The sequence below is a fragment of the Trichechus manatus genome, unplaced genomic scaffold (genome assembly GCF_000243295.1).
Source record: "Trichechus manatus latirostris isolate Lorelei unplaced genomic scaffold, TriManLat1.0 scaffold00038, whole genome shotgun sequence".
NCBI lineage: Eukaryota > Metazoa > Chordata > Mammalia > Sirenia > Trichechidae > Trichechus > Trichechus manatus.
The window spans coordinates 15365180-15385604 of record NW_004443974.1 but is presented as its reverse complement, the minus strand read 5'-3'; the positions used below and the strand labels follow the sequence as shown (position 1 = coordinate 15385604).

Here is a 20425-nt window from a genome sequence, read left to right as displayed (position 1 = left end):
GGTCTGGCTGGTGCCTCCCAGAGACCCCCTGCATCTTATGGGTTGCTCCTCTAAATTTTCACACCTGGCTCCTCCCTAGAACCCCCTGGGTAGCCTCAAATACAGACTCTTGCACCTCCTGAGAGATTCCAATTCAGAAGGTGGGAGGTGAGGACTGACAACCTAACCTGACTTGTTTAAATACTCCTCGTGGTGGGGGAGGGGAGGGGACATCTGAGGACCAGCCAGATTCACAAAGTGCCAATGCAGGCCACCTGTACAGACGAGGAAACTGAGGCCCAGAGAGGTGGCATGATGGTTCCAGGCACAAAGGAATTGAGCAGGAAGTCTGGGACTAGATGCCCAGGCCACCAAGAGGACAACGCCATTCTTCCCAGGCCTTGGACCTTACTCCAGGTGCTTATGGTCACTCTCAAGAGACCCACTCAGAGTCTAACCTTTCTCTCTCCAGCTGCACAGTCCTCTTTCCTTTAGTACTCTGCCCAGAAACCTTCAGGCTCCAACCTCCATGCAGCCTCCCTCCCGCCCTCTGGAGCAAGAGTAGCCCAGAAAGACCCAGCTCCTTACCCCGGCAGCCCTTGGCGGAGAAGCCGAAGAAACCTTGCTGGCATCTGTCACAGGCCTGGCCCCCCACGCCTGGGTGGCACGGGCACTGCCCAGTCTTGGGGTGGCACTGGTCCTCCTGGGAGCCCAGTGGGTGGCACTTGCAGCTGCGATAAGGGATAGAACCCCGGTCTGAGGTGAGCTCGGACTGCCTCCCAGCCCAGCCTGGGGACCAGCCTCTTGTGCAGGCCGCAGCTGGCAAGGGGCCTTCAGTCCACGGCCCTCTGCTGACCGAGCCCCATTTTAATGGTGGTGCATGTGAAGTGATTTTCCCCAAGCCATGCTCTGGGGAACACAAGATACATGAAAAAAAAAAAGGGCTTTATGAATGAGTGCGTCCTGGAGACTACATCCCTCTGTTGGGGTGTCACAATGCAATTAGCATATTAAAGGCTCTGAGCAGTCCTGCAAGGAAGAAACCTGTTTGCTTCACTTGGCATTTCCCTTCAGTCCTCCACTGTTCCCTAGAGACACTTGTCTAAAGTGCTGTTGTGGCCAAAAAGTCAGTCCAGTGATGATTGTCACTGAGAAGGGAATCAGAGACCAAACTGGCCACCTCTCCACCTGGATATCCCTTAGGGCTGCTCTTGGCTGGAATTCTAGGCTGACAGGGCCTTGAGTCTGACCCCGAGGGATTGCCCCTTTCTCCCCCTTTGGTGAAGGGCAGAGTGTACCTGGAAGTGGGCCTGGAATGACACATTCTAAATCAGGCCCCTTTTTGGAGCCTCCTTCTTCCAGCCTAGCAGACACCCAGGTGCAGGGGCACCCATAGCCTCACCCCACTTACCTCTGGCAGCCCCTCCCGGGCTGGAGGTCGTAGAAGCCAGGACTGCATCGGCTGCAGTCCCGTCCAGTCACATGAGGCAGGCAAGAACACTGGCCGGTCACTGGGTCACAGGGTATCTGCTCACTGACCAAGCCCCCCGGGTGGCAGCTACAGGCTGGGGAGGCAGGAAAGAGTATTGAGGGAAAAGGCAGATCATCAATTGAACATTCGGGGGTCCAGTAGAGGCACAGAGGCTAGGGGAGTCCACAGAGATGCCTCCCATTCAACCCATCTTCTAAATCCTTTCTGGAAGAAGTTTCAAGGGCCAAGCTCACATCTCAACCCATTTGCTATGTCCTTGAAGAGGAGGCCCACCCAGAATACTTGTGGCAGCAGATGGCCCTTCCCAGCTGCCCTGAGCTCTCGCAGGTGGGAGAGAAGGCCAGAGACTTCCGGTGCCCGCTTCATCCCAGCCCTGGCTCTGTCAGGGGTCGCAGGCAGACCCTCTGCAGCCACTGCTTCGGGTCATGTGACCCAAGGGCAGCAGCATCTAGCTCTGGGCCAGTGCAGCATTTCCAGAAGTGGGTTCCATAAAACAAGAGGTCAGCAGGATGCTGACAGATGTTATGTGAAAAGAGTGTTCAGGGAGCAACTAAGTTTGGGGCGAATGGTAAGTGTCTGTCCTGTAGGACTTCTGAGAGCCTTCCAGAGGCCGATGGGTGCTGTGGGTATAAGAAGGGGCCGCAGGGCTGAGTGGTAAACCAAGGGGTGGGGAGGGGAAGAGGAAGAACATACTGGGGGATAGGGCACAGTTTGATTAGAAGCCCAGGGAATCCGAGGACCAAATACAATGAGGGTCTCTGTCTGGGACAGTCTTATGTGTTAACTGTGGCGTGTGAAATAAGTGTTAAATTATCAAGGCAGGAAAAAAAGTCACAAGACCACAGTTTATAAGATTTATTTTGTTTATTTTTTGTTTGTTTTTTGTTTTCTTTTATTTACAGTTTATAAGATTTTAAGGTTGACACCACCAATGACCGCCCTGACAGGGAACACAACAGAGAGTCCCTGACGGAGCAGGAGAAAAGTGGGGTGCCGAACTCAAATTCTGCTAAAAAGACCAGACTTAATGGTTTGATTGAGACTGGAGGGACCCCAGAAGACATGGCCCCTGGACTGTCTGTCAGCCCAAAATTAAAACCATTCCCGAGGCCAACTCTTTAGACAAAGATTAGACTGGACTACGGGACATAAAATGATACTTGTGAAGAGTGTGCATCTTGGCTCAAGCAGATACCTGAGACTAAATGGGCAGCTCCTATCCAGAAGTGAGATGAGAAGGCAGAGAGGGTCAGGAGCTGGTTGAATGGACACAGGAAATCCAGGGTGCAAAGGAGGAGTGTATTGTCACAGTACAGGGAGACCAACAAGGGTCACATAACAACGTATGTATAAATTTTTGTAGGAGAGATTAACTTGAATTGTAAACTTTCAGTTAAAGTACAACAATTAAAAAAAAAAGATTTCAAGGTTGAAAGAGATCTTGGAGAAGAGCAAAGCCTTATATTTCCTTGATGTGGAAACAGAGAAGGTAAATAACCTGCCTGGGGTTGCACAGCCTCCCAGAGGGTTCCCTGGTCACTCTGTCTGGGCCCTCATCCAGGCCAGGGGAGAGGATGCCCACCATGCTCCACCCTCCCCCATGGCCTCGGGTGTGGATACTTACGCACACACTTGTCTGCAGGCCGGGGGGCCAGGGCAAGCCCGTAGAAGCCCTGCTGACAGTGTTCACAGCATGTCCCTGTCGTGTTGTGGAGGCAGCGCAGGCAGCGGCCAGACAGGGGGTCACAATTGCCCACGGCATTGGGGTCTATGTTCCCACTGCACTGGCACTGGTGGCAGGGCTTGGAGGGCCCAGCGATCCCCAGTGGGTCCCCAAAAAAGCCATCATCACAGATCTCACAGCGTCGCCCTGGGGAAGGAGAAGACTGTGTTTGGAGGGAGCAGGTGTAGGGCTGGTTATGGGAAATGGAGGAGCAGCACGGTGGCAGGGTGGGGAACAGGGACCCGGGGATGGATTTTGCTCCCGCTCATCTCCTAGCCTTGCTGGGCTGCTTCTAGAGAGAGTCTCCTGTGAAGCTGGGCATCAGGTAGGATCATTTTCATGGGCTGTTCTGATGCAGCCACAGGCACAAAATGTAAAAGCAGACATTTAGGGTGTCCCTGAGCTCTGGAGCAGGAATGAGGAGTGGCAAAAGGTGTGGGAGGGAGGATTTCTGTTTCACACATTACCTGATGACTTTTTTAAAGGTGAAAATTTAATCAGCGGTTTTCTACCTTAACTGGGGATCAGAAGCACCCAGGGAAGTTGTTAGGAATATAGGATCCTGGGCTCCATCTCAAGCTACTAAGTCAGGCTCTACATGACAGGGGCCCAACACTGGTATTTTTAATAGCTCACCTACGAGCTCATTCTAAGGAATGACCATGAGGAGGACCACAGGGCCATGGCTTGGTTTTTAGGCCCCAGCAGTGTCCCTAGGTCCAGAGGTCACAGATGGATGTGCTCAATGGTCTGAGTTCTGCCTGGAACCCAAAGCAGCACAGAGCCCTCAGCTACGGGACTCATGTGCCCCTAGAGGTCAGGCCTGCCACCTCTAAGCAGGGCCCACCCACACCTGCCACACTCCAGACACAGGACCCCAGCCCTGGAGCCTGGCAGAGGCAGGGCATCAGGGCTTGGTTATCCATGGGGCAGGGTCCCTGGATACAAGACACTCACCTCTCTGGCCCCGGGGGCAGTGGGTACACACCACCTCCCTGCTCTCTGGGATGGTGGTGCAGGCTGACTGCCCAGGGCACGGACAGGGCTGGCAGTCGTCGGCTTGGCCTGCCAAGGGGTTGCCATAGAAACCTGGCAGGCAGCGCTCACAGGATGGGCCCTCAGTGTGGTGGCCACACAGGCAGATCCCTGAGGGGTAAGACAGGCACCTGGTTACCAGCGCCTGAGCCCAGAACACCCCCAAGACAGCGGGAAGTGTGGGAAAGGGAGACTCCTACTCCTCCAGCATCTTGGTGGTGAGGTAATAGGGTGCATCCCAGGCAGAAATGGGATAAGAACCCTTCCAAAGTGGAGGTGGGGTGGACCCAGGGATGAAAAGCCCAGGCCTGAAGCTGGACCACCCTCACTTCACATCCACCACTTACTGACTCTGTGAACCTGGGCAAATTGTCTAAGCCTTCTGGGTCTCAGTGTCCTCACCCAAAAAATGGGTATAAGAACTGGACTGACCTCAAAGACAGGGTTTTTGTCAGGATTCAATAAGAATACTCATTCAAAGTGGCTTGCAAAATCCCTGGCCCACATTATTAATATTATTGTCATCATTAGTATCTTGTGTTCCAAAATATATAACTGAATCCACAGTCAACAATGTTGGGTTGGGGAGCCTCCTCCAGACTCGATTAGTGATGTCTGCCACAGGCAGGCAAAGGGAAGAGGCTTCACACGTTGCATGTGCTTGCCCTCCCTGGTTGGGTCTGCTGACTCCCAGGTTACGGTCCTTTCCACTGCCCTCAGCTCCATTGTTGACCCTGAGAAAAGCTGAGCAGGCATTTCCCTTCTAAGAGAGACCACACCTGCTCAAGGAGAGAGCAGAGGCTGAAACCTCTGCTCTGAGCCTCCTGCATCCTGGTGAGAGAGGCCCATGAAGTGGGGGTGCAAAGATGCCTGTGTGCCAGCCCCTGTCCAGCACCTCCTGACTGCAGGACCTTGGGCAAGGTCTCCTTCTGAGTTTCCTTGGCTGCAAGTGGGAATAATAGTGGTAACTGGTTGTGAACAGTCAGCCTGGAGTCTATAGATTTGGGGGAGGAGAAGCACTGCCACCTACTGGCCATGGGGCCTCTCTGCACCTTAGCTCCCTAACCTGTGAAACAGGACACTTAACGGTCCCAGCACGCCCAGGGGTTTTCACAGGATTCAATGATGCATTGTAAGAAAAGGTGCCTAAGCACATGGAGGAATACAGTGACATTATTTGATTAGTATTGCCTTTAGCGATCACTCACACGTGCACAAAGCATCATGACATACATCCACCAGTTTGGATTTCCCAATTGTCCTGTAAGGAAGGGACTTGCATTATCTGCATTTTCCAGGTGAAGAACCGAAGTCTCATCCAGTTAGCAATGGCTGAGCTTTGGTGCAAACCAGGTCTGTCTGTTTTAGCCTGGGCTCTTGACCTCTTCGTGGCCTTATCTCGACAACCTAGGTGGTGTATATACTATTATTATCCCCATTGTACAGATGAGGAAGCAGGCTCAAGGAGCGGCGTGACTTCTCCAATGCCACAAGCCACTAAGTGGTGGGGTGGCAGGTCTCTGGTTCTGTGTGACAGCTGTGTGCTGTGTGACCCTCACAGGAGCCCTCCTACCATCACTGCCCCCCTTCTTACAGCATCCTCCTGCATGGCAGAATCCCTCAAGTTCTTTTTCTGGTCTGTCCTTGGACCTTCCCTAGTGGGTGGACTTACAACAGGCAGCCTACAGAGGGGTCAGCTTAAGACTCTAAGCTGATGCTACTGGGCAGCATCTGTAAACAGGGAGGATAACAGTAGCCAGTAGGGGCTGAGGGGAGATTCAGTGAGAAGCTGTGTGCCAAGCTCTTCATACAGTGCCTGGAACACAGCAAGGGCCTATGCATTTGGCCGGTACACTCTTAGCTGGGTTAACAAGTAATTTTCTTGAGCTTTGAGAGCTTCAAAATTGGGAGGATAATTATCTTAGGCCATAGGTTCATGTGAGGATTTGAGATCCTGCATAAAAAGTCTTTAGCACAGAGCCTGACACCTAACTAAATTACAGTTACTACATTTACTGAAATACAAGATGCCCAGGCAGCAGCTCAAGGGTGGTCCAGTGCCTGGGCTTCCCCACAACTTCACAAACACTCCAGTGCCCATGCAGGCTGACCTTGTTCAGGTCAGTACCCATCTTGCAATTCTGGGTGTAGCCCAGGTGGCTTTAAGATGAGGGTGCTGGGGAAACTCACCAGTGTTAGGGTCACAGGTGCCATGCTGGTTGCAGGTACAGGGAACACAGTTGGAATAGGGACCCCCCATTGGTGTCTCCCTCTTGTATCCTGGAGCACAAGATTCACAGAACTGGCCCACATACCCCTTGGGACATGAGCAAGTCTCCACCCAGGAGGCTGGGGGGAAAAGCCCCTGCTTGGCCGACATAAGCCGGACCTCAGTCAGGACCACTTGGCCTGCAGGGGGAGAAAAGAAAGGGGGGGAGAATTACATGCACATGTTTCTCCCCTAAACTTTCCTATTCACGTATATATCAGGCAAAGGGTTACTGGCCCACATATATAAGGGCAGACTATGAATCAATTACAATTAAAAAACAAAAGCATTCCAGGCAAAGGAGACAAATAGATAATTTTCAGAGCAAGAAACAGATATGGTGGAGAATCTGATAAAAATACATTCCCTCCCACAGGTAGTCAAAGATCTGTGAATTAAAACTGTACATACAATGAAATATTACTCTGCCATAAAGAGAAATGAAGTCCTGATACACGCTGCAACATGGATGAGCCTTGAAAACTTTATGCTGAGTGACATTAGTCAATCACAAAAGGACAAATATCATATGAGATCACTAATATGAAATACCTAGAAGAAGCAAAGGTATAGACATTAGAGTTTAATAGTGGCTACCAAGTGTGGGAGGGATGGGGAAACGGCGTGGCGGGGGGAATCATTGTTTAGGTAGCATAGAGTTTTTGTTTATGGGGATGGAGAATTTGGCAATGGATGTTGGTGATGGTTGCACAACATGATTGATGTGATTGGTTTTCTTGAACTATACTTGTGAAAAATGTTGGACTGGAAACTATTGTATTCTTTATATTTTTACAACAACAATTAAAAAAAAACCTACAATTACAGTATTTACAACCTTCACACTGGTAAACATTTTAAAGCTCAGTTATAGTGGAGGATGAAAGTGTGGGAAATCCACACATGTGTGTGTATTAATACAAGTCGGGAGGTAATAAGAATAGAATAGTAATAGCAGTAATAGAAGAGTAGCTCCTATCAGACCAAGCTTCTCAACGGTAGCAACTATAACCTCTGGGCAAAATATAAAAACAAACATCTGTAAACACTGGAGAACAACCAGAAGTAGGCAGACAGAGGAGGAGGGTTGACACTTGGAAGGAGGGAACAGCGCTGGGTGACTTTCTCATTTTATGACTTTTAGCCAGAGGGAAGGCTCCGGTCTGCACTATGTGGAATGGATGAAACTTAGATAGAAACCCACAGTCTGACTGGATTGAAGACCCAGTGACAGAGACTGGGCGACTACAACAGCTAGAAAGTTAGGGAAGAAATTCCAGAATGGAGAGAGCAAGAGATGAGGAGTCCCAAACTCCATACACAAACTCTACCCAAATCTCTGGCTGACTCCTGAACCACATATGTGCAAGACAGACTCCAAGCAGTTCAGCTAAGCCTAAACAAATTTTTGCTGCTTCCTATTGCAGGGGTGCCAGAGTTTACTGTTAGTTCAGTCAGAGGCTGTATTGTACAGAAATCCTTTATAACAACCAGGATACAATCCAAAATTATGTGACATACAAAGAAACATGAAAATGTCACCCATACTTAAGAAACCTTGAGACGATCCAGATGTTGGAATTAGCAGACAAGGATTTTGAAGCAGCTATTACAACATACTGCAAGGACTTAAAGAGATATATGCTGTAATGGATGAAAAAAAAAAAATCTCAGCAAGGAAATCGGAAGTATGAAAAGGAACCAAATGGTTCTCCAAAGAAGATACACAAATAGCAAACAAGCGCATGACAAGACGCTCAGCATCATTAGTCATTAAAACCAAGCCTGTTGCCCTTGAGTTGATTCTGACTCATAGCAACCCTGCAGGACAGAGTTAGAACTTCCCTGTAGGGTTTCCAAGGAGCAGATAGTGAATTCGAACTACTGACTCTTTTTTGATTAGCAGCCGAGCTCTTAATCACTATGCCACCGGGGCTCCCATTAGTCATTAGGTAAATGCAAATCAAAACCACAGTGAGATATCACTTCACCCCTACTAACCAAAACCAAATCCGTTGGCATCGAGTCAATTCTGACTCACCCCTGCTAGGATGTCTGTAACCAAAAAACAGAAAATAAGTGTTAAGAAGAATGTGGAGAAGTTGGCACCCTCATATATTGCTGGTGGGAATGTAAGCTGGTGTAGCCACTGTGGGAAAACAGTCTGACAGTTCCTCACTAAGCGAAACATACAACTATCAGACAACCAGCAATTTCACTCCTAGTTGTATACCCAAAAGAATTGAAAACAGGTGCTCAAATACTTGTACACAAATGTTCATGGCAGCACTATTCACAATAGCCAAAATATGGAAACAACCCAAGTGTCCACCAAACTGATGAATGGATGACCAAATGGTGGTATATCCATCCAATGGAATATTATTCAGCCATAAAGAGAAATGAACTTCTGATACGTGCTATGACATGAATGAACTTTGAAAACCTTATGCTGAGTGAAATGAGCCATACACAAAAGGACAAATATTGTATGATCCTACTTATATGAAATGTCCAGAATAGGCAAATGCATAGAGACAGAAAGTAGATTAGTGGTTACCACGGGTGGGTGGGAGGAGGGAATGGGGAATTCTTGCTCAAGGAGTACTGAGTTTCTGCTTGGGTGATGCAAAAGGTTTAGGAACAGATAGTGGTGATGGTTTGAATACGATTAATGTCTCTGAATTGTACACTTAAAATGGTGAAAATGGCAAATTGTATGTTATATACGCGTGTGTGTGTATGTATTATACATATGTTTTTATAAAACAATAAAACATTACCAGTGAGAAGAGGAGGGTGTTTGGGCGTGGGCGTGGGATGAAGGCTCATAACTTTTACTCTCTCTACATCTCAAAGGTTTAAAACGCTCACCGTCAGCACGCACTCATGCATTTCATGGGCCATTGAACAATGGTTACACTGTACCCCATCCATAACTTGAGACCCCGGCAATGGGCAATCACACTGAAAGAACCCCTCATGCACTGGCAGGAAAAGATGTCCCTGATACGGAAGTGAAAAAACAAAACAAAACAATTTTCTGTACAGTATGTATAATGGGATTTCATTTTGGAAAAATAAAAACTGTATACGTGGGCTTACATCTGTTTTACATCCTTAGATATGCCCATACTGCTAACTGTGACCCCCTCTGAGGGGTGGGTCTGGGGACGGGGCTATTCACTCGTAACTTTATAAAGTGAAAACACAAGATATCAACATTGGAGAGATGACATTAAAGTAGTTCTTTGGAGTGGGGAGAAATTATAGATTCAGATGTCTATATCGGAAAAGAAGATCTCAAATCAATGACCTCAGCTTCCATCTTAAGAAATTAGAAAAGGAGAGTAAATGAAGCCTGAAGTAGAAGAAAGAAAATAACTAAGATCAGAATGGAAATCCATGACATAGAAAACAAAAAAGCAATATTGAAAATCGATGGAACCAATGCATTTATATTGCTGGAATTTTTACTTGAGCCTGTATTACTTTTGTAATTAAAACCAATGATAGAAAAAATTAAAAAGAGCAATCAACAAACAAACCCATCCTGGGTTCTATTTGCCACCTCCACTGCAGACAGTCAAGCCCGTTTCTGCAGAGAGAAGATGTGCCTGGTCTGGGCCTCCACCCCAGCACTTGGCTGGGAAGGGATCAGGAGGAACAGGGAGAGCCCAGATCTCCCGGCTGAGGCCCCATGGGATCCCTGGTCTAGGCACATACAGCCGTGGGGGGTAAGAGGGTGAGCTCACGGAGGACAAAGTACATTATGGAAAGAGGAGGAGCTAGGGACAGCTGGGAGGACAATAATGTCAGTGAAGAATGGAATCCCTATGTGACCAGTTGAGAGGTAGGGGCAAATACTGGTCAATGATGTGGGTAGACTTAGCACCCTGCTTTGGGAAGAGGTACCCACCCAGCAGCTCCATGAAATAAAGGCCTGGCAAACTGCTTATGTAAAGATTACAGCTAAGAAAACCCTATGGAGAAGTTCTACTCTACAACACATGGGGTCTCCCTGAGTCGGAAGGAACTGACTCAACAGTAATGGTTTTGTTTTTTTAAGGAAGGCGTAGAAAACCAGATCTGCTCCTGAAGCGGCTTAGGTGTGATCCCGTCAGTGACCAGCAGGGAGACCCACTCTTCCAGGGGAATCTCGGCCCGCCCTTTGCCGCAAGCACTGACCAGGGTCCCCAGGGATCCATCCACCTGAGCGATGGTGGATTTTGTGATGGTGGAGTGACTGCATTCAGTGGTTCTTGCTGCTTTGCTGGCCACAGATCTGTCCCTCAGAATCATCCATCCTCAGTATCCTCACCTGCCCAGTCCCTGCCTCTGTCCTCAGCATCCACCTCCACTGCCTGTATTCATTATAGGGCCTTGGGTAAGTGAGCCTGGGTAATTAGGGGAAATAATCACCCTGCTGTGAGGCTTCTACAGGACAGGGCTGGGAGGAGCTCAGCCCAGCTCCAGGCACCTGGTGAGTGCTCAGTTTTCTGCAGGCATCACTATCATTACTGACCAGGAGGGCTTGGGCTTCGGCTGCTGGCCTGGATGTGCAGAGCCGTGAGATTGGCGAGGAGCTGCTGGAAGTGGAAGGCTGGCAGCAGATGGTCCGTGTCCTCGGAGGTTTCCTGCAACCTGGCAGGGAAAAGGGTCAAAACAAGAACCTGAGTGCGGGGGCAGGGAGGGCAGGGGCCTTGGAATCAGCACCCGTCCCCCAGGCCACAAGGGGAATGTGAATTGTGCCTGGGCCTCAGAGACCAGCTGGACAGCCCCCCTCGCCCTCACCTCTCAGGACAGAGGGGGACACTTACTGGAAACTAAGCTGTGCCTCTCTGGGCTGCCCGGTGTCCTGGGGGCCGGACAGACTGAAGTGCCGCAGAGATAAGGCCAAGCCTGCCCCTTCCAGCCTCAGCTGCATGGGGAGTGGGGTGCCCCCGGAGGGCACCCTGAAGGTCAATGTGAGGAGCTGTCCATAGCTGAACCGCTGGTCTCCCAAGAATTTCTCTGAAGACAAGAGAAGGTGGCTTCAACCTTATTTAGTTAGCTTGACATTAAATGTCTATATTGACTTTCTTGGCAATTAAACATTCAAACGATAAAACCACAGCAAGGCAGACATGGAGGCTCCCTGCCTGCAGTGTGAAGGTGCCCCATCCACATTTCCTGATCACGAATGCTGTATGCGAGTGGGAAGCAACGCACTGGGGTCATGAATATTACATGTATCTCCTCTGCTCACACACATGTGTGACAGTCACACAGGGCCCCGGGCTTGGTTTAATGCTCTGCACATTTGCTTTAATGCTCTCTTGACATTTTTAATAGTTTTATCTTTGAACTTGTGTTTTGTAAGTGCAATGGGACAATGGAGCATGCGTGTGAGTGACTATGTTAGGTTACATGGCAAGGGGGAATTTAAAGTTGCAGATGGAATTGAGGTTGCTAATCAGCTGACCTTAAAATAGGGAGAGTATCCTGGATCATCCAGGTGGGCCCAATGTAATTACAAGGGTCCTTCAATGTGGAAGAGGGAGGCAGAAGAGTCAGTGTCAGAGGGATGCGGCCTGAGAAAGACTCAGCCGGCCACTGCTTTGAAGATGGAAGAGGGCCACAAGGCAAGGAATGCGGGCAGCCTCCAGGAGCTGGAAAAGGCAAGGAAACAGATTCTCCCCTAAAGCCTCTAGAAAGAATGCAGCCCTGCCTACACTTTGATTTTAGCCTGGTGAGACCATTTTGGACTTCTGACCTCCAGAACTGTAAGATGATAAATTTGTGTTGTTTTAAGGCACTAGTTTGTGTACTTCGCAGCAATAGGACACTAACACAGAGCAGTTCTGCCCCTGCCTGTGGCTGATGGTACCTGGTGCTGTGAGCTCCTCCCCAGCTTCTGGGCTCAGGAGGATCCCCATAGGGGTCCATCGTGCCGGGTGTTCTGGGCCCCCCATGCTTCTGCCTCCCCAGCCCTCGGCTCCTAGGCAACAAACACAGACACACACATACCCATCAGTGTGAGGCGTGGAGCAGCTGGACATATCCAACAGGGCTCCGCCTCCTCTCCCACTTCACACTCTTCCCGGGGCCCCAAGGATGGCACCCAGAGGCCCTTCTCTTGGACAAAGCCTGAACACAACATGGGGGACACAGCCTGGAGACCCCAACATGGGGGCGTTGGGACATCAGGGTCATTTCAGAGAACTTTCTCTCCTGTGACCTCATCATACCTGTCATTCAAGATCATTTGAGTTGCACATGCCATTAGCCCCATTGTCCCTGGGGAGACTACCTAGTTAGGATGTGGCGGAGGAGCCAGGACCAGAACCCAGGCCTTCTGGTCCCCTGTCCCAGTTCAGCCCACCCTCCCTCTGGTGACAGCAGGATATGGAGTAAATAACCTCCATAGAGCAAATAACCTCAAGGGGGCACTCTCCAGGGGCAGCTAGGGAATGAGGTGGAGGCCAAACGTCTGCAGCACCCAAGAGCTGAAAAAAGGAGAGGTAAGAAAGGGAGATGCGGGGCTTGTCTGGTGCTGCACTAGGCTCTGCTACCTGCTGGCTGTGTGATCCCAGGCAAGTTACTTAACCTCTCTGAAGCCGGTTTCTCATCTGCAAAGTGCGGGCAATTGATGTACTTAAAGCCCTGGGTAGCAGTTCTCATAGTATGGTCTGGATGCCCTGGGAGATCCCTGAGACCCTTTCAGGAAGTCTGTGGGTCAAAACCATTTTCTTAATAACACTAAGATGTCATTTGCACTTTTCAGTCTGTCTCTCTCACAAGTATACAGTGGAGTTTTCCAGGAGTGCAAGGTGTGTGATTTCACAACAGACCTAATGGCAGGAGCCAGTGTGACAGTCAGTTGACTTCTATTAAGCCAGACCTTAAAGAGATTTGCAAAAATGTAAAGCAAATGCTGCTCTTCTCATGAAATGTTTTGTTTTAAAAAAGATAAGTTATTTTTCGTAGAAGTATGTTATTGTTGTTATAATGTGATAGGTTTACTATTGTTATTTTAAAATGGATTAATAAATAAATATTTTAAGTGACTCGGGTTTAACTTCAAATGCAAAAAATTTCCATATAAATAATCACTTGAGTAAAAGTTCTTTGGGGTCCTCAATAATTTTCAAGAGTGTGTAAAAAGGGATCTTTAGACTAAAGAGTTTGATCATGAGGATAAAATAAGATGATTCGAATGAAGTGCCAAACCCAGGGCTTGGCACAAAGTGAGAGGAGATAATATTGTCCTTATAATCTATAAAATCTATTAAACGAGTTTCATGTGATGGTAACATCCTAGACTCCACGGCTGTGCCCTCATCCCAAGCCCCCCTCCCGGGCTGGCTTTCTGTGTGGCGTCCAGCAGAGGGCGGACTGCCCCTGCATCTGGGGCACCCCAGAGCCTGCAACTGAGTTTCTTTCCAAGGCTGAAGACCGGAGACCAGTGGGACCCCTGGTACCTCCCCAGGGCAGAGCCATCCTTCTGTAGGCTCCTGTTAAACCAAGGTGTGTGGCTTCTGCAGGGCAGGGAGGTGGGAGGGAGAGAGGAAGGGAGGGGACGATCAGCACATGTCACCCTCCCAAGACCCCTGGCCCACGGCAAGCTGTGACTTAATGCAGAGCTCAGAGCTTGGCCACTTTCCTGTGCCAATGCTCCAAAGTTGTGGTTGTGCCACCCTGGAGTCCAGGATCCAGGTCACCACAGCACCCCTGGACTAGAGAGAGTCTGCACATTTGTTAAGAGCAGAACTTAGGAGTTGAGGGGCCCAGGTGCCAACAACTGAGTTACGTGAACTTGGGCAAGGGATCTCCCTTTCCTGGGTCTCAGTGGCCTCTTCTATATTAAGTATCTACCTGTCAGGGTCTCTGTGAGGTTTCAAGCATGAAAAGAGCTCAGTACAGTGCCTAGCATACAGCAGGTGCTCAGTAAGTGGGGGCCCGGGCATTGAGCTTGAACCTTCAACATTTAGATACGCTAAGGGAGGGCAATCTTGACAGGGTGATTGGCAATTCCCCTACAGGATCCAAAGGATGCCAGGTATCTAGCCCCCAACCCTGCCAAATATAAATGCTGCTGGAGGCTGAGAACAAGGGCAGGGGCCGGAGAGGGAGCCAAGGGGTGGACCTCTCACACCTGACACATACTAAGTGGCCTCTGTGTGGGTGCTTGGGAGACACTGCCTAGGCCTCGGCTGTGGCCTCTGCTGTTTCATGCCCACACACGCGAGCAATATAGGGTCCTCCTCCAGGTGGATCACTTGCCCACTTGGGTTAGAAGCAGACCCCTCCAAGGAGGCAGGAGGAGGTACTTCTTACCCTGGTGGAAGTCGGAGAGGATGTGGTGCTCCCGGAACTGGGCGGCGACTGCACACACCTTGGAGTGGCTGTAGCAGAAGCAACTGCTGCAGCCGGCTGGGTTGTGGGGCTGCAGGTTAAATGTCCCTGGGCGGCATCTGAAACGGAGGCAGGACAAGGCCACTGGGGCCAAATGAATCGGCCTGGAGTGGGGAAGGGGACAGCCAGACGGGCAGGTTCTGCGATCCCAACTAGATTAATGTCCAGAATCACTGGAAAAACTTCTCAAAAACTAATTTCAGATTTACAGAAGAGTCACCCAGATAGTACAGAGTTTCCATAGACAGTCACTCCTCATCACTCATGGATTCTGTATTTGTGAATCTGTCCACTTGTTATAGTTTATTTCTAAGCCCCAGATCAGTGCTCATGGCACTTTTGTAGTCATTCGTGGACCTGCGCAGAGCAGTGAAAACTCTGAGTCACCTGACGTACACATTCCCAGCTGAGGTCGAACAAGGTGACGCTCCCACACCGTAAACAAGTGTTCTTTTTGCGAGTCTCCTTTGTGCCATGCTTTTTGTATTTTTATGCTTTTTTGGGTGATTTTGCTGTTTAAAGTGGCCCCCAGGCATAGCGCTGAAGTGCTGTCTAGTGTTCCTAAGTGCAAGAAGGCTGTGAGGTGACAGTATATGTATTAGATAAGTTTCGTTCAGGCATGAATTATAGCGCTGTTGGCTGTTGAGTTCAATGTTAATGAATCAAAAATATATATTAAATAAATCAAACCAAACCTGTTGCCGTCAAGTTGATTCTGACTCATAGCAACCCTATAGGACAGAATAGAATTGCTCCATAGGGTTTCCAAGGAGCGGCTGGTGGATTCAAACTGCTGACCTTCTAGTTAGCAGCTGAGCTCTTAACCACTGCGCCACCGGGGCGCCATATATTAAATAAGGTGTCTTTAAACAGAAACACACACAAAACAAGGTTATGTATTGATAGGTTGGCAAAAATGTGAGCAGAGGCTCTCAGGAACCTAACGTTGTATTTTCCTAGGAGCAATAGTTCAGTATTCGCTAATTCATTGTTTGCGATGACTTTATAGAGCGTAACTACTGTGGATGATGAGAATTGACTATACTCTTCACCCGGTTTCTCTAATGTTAACATCTTACATAACCACAGTACACTTATCAAACATAAGAAGTTAACACTGATATAACCCTATTAACTAAACTCCAGGCTTTATTTGGATTTCACTTTTTTTCCACTAATGTCCTTTTTCTGCTCCAGGAGCCAATCTGGGATATGGCGCTGCATTTATTAACATGTTTTCTTTGTCTCCTCCAATCTCTGACAGTTTCTCAGGCTGTCTTTCATGACCTTGACTCTTATGAAGAGTACTAGTCACCTATTTTGTAGAATGTTCCTCAGCTTGGGTTTGTCAGATGTCTTCTCATGATTAGTCTGGGGTTATGGGCTTTGGGAAGAATACACAGGGAGGAAGTGTCCTCATCACATTCTATCAGGGGTATATGATATTCAAAGGAGCCCTGGTAACACAGTGGTTAAGCGCTTGGCTGCTAACCGAAAGGTCGATGGTTTGAACCCATCAGCCACTCCACAGGAGAAAGATGTAGCAGTCTGCTTCTGTAAAGATTTACAGCCTTGGAAACTCTATGGGGCAGCTCTACCCTGTCCTATAGGGTCTCTACGAGTTGGAATTGACTTGATGGCAATGGTTTTTTATTTATTTTTTTTACATATATGATATCCACATGATATCACCAGTGATGTTAACCTTCATCACTAGGCTGACCCTTTCGTGCTCACGGGTACCTCTAGAGACCAAGTCCTTTTTCTGCCTCTGAAGGTTTATTGGGAAGCTGCTGTACCACTGACAGTGTGTGCTGCTGCAAGGCAGGGGCCTTTATGACTGTTTGAAACCAAAGAAACAGGCAGGCATGTGCCGCAAATTACTGTTTTTACAGGGTATTCTACGAGGTGTCTGAATTTTTGGTAGGAAAAATAGAAATTTTGAAAATTTTAACTTGTCACACATATGTACTAATAGACCCTGGTAGGGACACTGGGTTATAATTAATGGTACTTTATATGTACCACTAAACACTTAGGGTAGGCTTGTGGTGGGGGTAAGAAAAAAAAATCCATACTACCTACCAAAAATCCAGACATACTCAATGATCCAGCATGCTTCTATTAATGAAAACACATAGTATCAACAAAAAATTCAAAGCAGAAAACAATTTGTTCGCGAAAGGGTTAAGGCGATATCTGCCAGTTTTCTTCATTGTAAAATTTCCATATTCTAATCATTTGAAGCAAGTCACTAAATCTTGCCCTAAACCAAAACAACAAACCAGTTGCCGTTGCAATGATTTGGACTCACGGCGACCCCATGTGTTTCCGAATAGAACTATGCTCCGTAGGGGTTTCAGTGGCTGGGATCTTTTGGAAGGAGCTCTCCAGGCCTTTCTTTTGAGGTGCCTTTGTGTGGATTCAAACTGCCAACCTTTCAGTTAGTGGCCAAACGCTTACCCATTTGTACCACCCAGGGACGCCTAATCCAGCCCCAAACCAAAAAAACCAAACCCATTGCCATCGAGTTGATTCTGACTCACAGGAACCATATAGGCCAGAGTAGAACTGCCCCATAGGGTTTCCAAGGCTGTAAATCTTTACAGAAGCAGACTGCCACATCTTTCTCCCGTGGAGCAGCTGGTGGGTTTGAACTGATGACCTTTCGGTTAGCAGCCAAGCGCTTAGCCATTGTGCCACGAGGGCTCCTAATCCAGCCCAAGGGGAGGAGAATTAAGCTCCACCTCCTTGAGGGGGGAAGTACAAAAAAATTGTAAATATATGTTAAAACCACCATAGTAATTAATAAATACTCTGAGGGAGATACTTTGAGGCTGTGCAAAAGTCCTGTTTCTCCTTTAAGTTTGGCCCATTAATTTTAGCATTCATCAGCGTGGTCTTGCCTCCAGCGATTATTACGAGATGTTATAACAGTGATTTTCTATTTCACTTATTCCTTCCACATTTATTATCTGGAATACTTCTGGAAGGAAGATGTGTCCTTTTGTCCCCATTTATTTATTTATTCAATCATCTATTTATATCATCATGGACTCATAGGTATTTATGTTATTCTTCAGGCTATAACGCAGTGCCATACTGTTATTTATTTTGTGGCTCAGATTGTTCCAGCTTTGAGAATTTTTTCAGGTTGGCTCCTGTGTCCCTTTGACATGCCCCCATCCTGTTTTGTTGCTATTTATTTGTTCTTGTTTGGTTTTTTTTTTAAGCACGTCCTCACTTTCTGGCACAAGATGCTCCAGGCACGTGTGTTTTCCCTGCCCCAGTACTAGAATCAGCCATTTCTCCAAAGAGCCCTGGGAAAATGTTTTACAAATACAGATTCTTGGTTTCTACTCCAGAAGACTTGGTGTGAGCAGGCTTGGGTGGAGGAATCTGATTCGTAAGAAGCTGTCTGATGACCCCGATATCTAGCCAGTTCAGATGAACATATCTCAGCAAGCCCTCCCATTTCACAAATGCGCAAACTGAGGCTCAGAAGGGGAGCATCTGCTCAAGGTTGCAAGGCACTCGGGACAGAGGTGTGATGAGAAGTTTCCCAGCCCCACTCTGGAGGGAGTCAGCCTCCCTCCCCAGGGGCCCGCAGGCCACGCATTGACAAGATGAGAGGTAGCCTGGGGCTGGCCAAGGGACAGATAAGGCCAGGAACCAGCCACATGGCTTTGGCACCGGTGTCTTCCTGAACTAGTACAGGACCAACATACACTAACGAGAATAGCGTCCATCACAGAGTACTGTGTCAGGCACTTCACATACAGGGTCTGTGGCCAGCTCTGCCCCTTGGGCTCAGTCACAGGACATCAAAAAGCCCCAGGCAGATGTGAGCTGGGTGCATTAAGGCTTCAAAGGTCCAAGACAAAGCCAGGAAGAGGAGACAGTTTTTGCCCAAGGAGGTAAACCCATGTTTGTTTGCTAGCCCCACTGCTGGAGCAAGGAGGCCAGCTCCTGAATGCTTGAAAGAGGAAGTTTAAAGACTGCATGACCTTGGAAAAGTCCCTTCGCCTCACTGAGCTTCAGACATCCCATTTGAAACATGATAGGGTTGCAAGGATGGCAAATAGGCTTAACTTTCAGCTCAATTGGTAGGGCTTCTTGAAGCAGGAGATAAAGAAGGATTCTGAGGCTACAGTAGGGCTCCTTGTAAAGACTGCTGTGATCCATTAGTGATGTCTGCCATGGCTATGAAATAGGAGGGCTGTGGTAGTGCTCCATTAGTGACATCTATTACGGGTGTGAAATCAGATGGTTATAGTGCGAGTGCCATGTATTTGCTATTCCGGGATTAGATTATCTCTCCTGTCCTCTCAGCTCTTTCTTTTTAGGATTTGTGGACAAAAAAGATATATTTTCATAGCCTATGTACTCATCAATGGTGTGGGGTCAAAGTATAAACAGTGTCATAAAGCCTTCAGATAACTTCTTGTATGGCAGATCTATGGTGCTCCAGGAAGGGTGCAGGGTGATGGGGATGTCCAAGTCCATGACCTCCCCTGGCCCCACAGCCTCAGTGCCTCCTCAGTGACCCCTGAGTCACTTCCAGCAGGCTTATTATTGAATCAGCTCACCCACCTGTCACATAGGTTGCCTTCCACATTCTTTTTGCAGGGGCAGTATCCACTGCGGGGGTCACAGGTGCCCAGGCTGCCAGCGGGATTGCAGGTGCAGGGTCTGCCAAAGAATAGGACAACTGAAAAAGTGTCCAATGAACAACTCCGGAATGGGAATAGCCTATTCTCCCTGGAAGAAATCTCCCTATCCTTCCCTGATCCTGAGAGGACCAGGAGCAGACTGACTCAAGGGCCTACCCCTGGCTTTACTATTCCCACCTTGCCAAGGAATTGACCCATCTACTCACCCATATAGGGATCCATCTGTCCATCCACCCACTCATCCATCTATGCATCCATCCACTTAGCCACTCATCCTTCCATCTATCCATCTACCTACTCACACATCCTTCCATCTATCCATCCATCAACCCATCCACTCATCCATCCATCCATCCATCCAGCTACTCATTCATTCACCAGGCACCCATTCAGCCACCCCTCCAACCATCTGCCCATCCACTTATCCATCCCCCCATCTACCATCCAATCAGACACGGTTCCTACCCTCACAGAGCACATTGTCCAGTGAGGACAGACAGGTAAACAGGCAGACACTATACTGTGATATGTGCTATTGGAGGGGATGTACAGCACCAAGGAGGGTCAAGTGCCCAGCCTAGGGGTGGGAGCAAAGGGCAGATGGAAGGGAAGACTTCCTGAGGGAGTGGTACTGTGGCTGAGAACTGAAGAACAAGTAGGAGTTTGCTAGACACAGGTTGGGAGAGGCTTGGAGGATGAAGGGAGACCCCTCCAGGCTAGGAAGAACAGCATGTGCAAAGGCCCAGAGACAGAGAGACCCTGGGGAATCAGACAGGTCCCTGTCCAGTGGCCAGTTTTGTGCCCAGAACCACTGTTTTTTGAAGGATTGAAAATTCCCACACATCTCCAATACCGCC

General features: G+C 48.5%; 1 protein-coding gene across 1 annotated transcript in view; it reads right to left on the bottom strand.

Moving 5' to 3' along the window:
• The window catches only part of LAMC3 (laminin subunit gamma 3), a 70305-nt gene that overhangs the window by 21758 nt on the left and 28122 nt on the right, over positions 1-20425 (bottom strand). Inside the window, exons 7-16 of the mRNA XM_004375765.1 lie at positions 19489-19587; positions 14818-14954; positions 12368-12478; positions 11319-11511; positions 11024-11142; positions 6420-6638; positions 4152-4340; positions 3096-3341; positions 1391-1544; positions 568-710 (exon numbers count right to left, since the gene is read on the bottom strand). Of these exons, the coding sequence (XP_004375822.1) occupies positions 568-710; positions 1391-1544; positions 3096-3341; positions 4152-4340; positions 6420-6638; positions 11024-11142; positions 11319-11511; positions 12368-12478; positions 14818-14954; positions 19489-19587 (1610 nt within the window). The remainder of the gene's footprint in view (positions 1-567; positions 711-1390; positions 1545-3095; positions 3342-4151; positions 4341-6419; positions 6639-11023; positions 11143-11318; positions 11512-12367; positions 12479-14817; positions 14955-19488; positions 19588-20425) is intronic.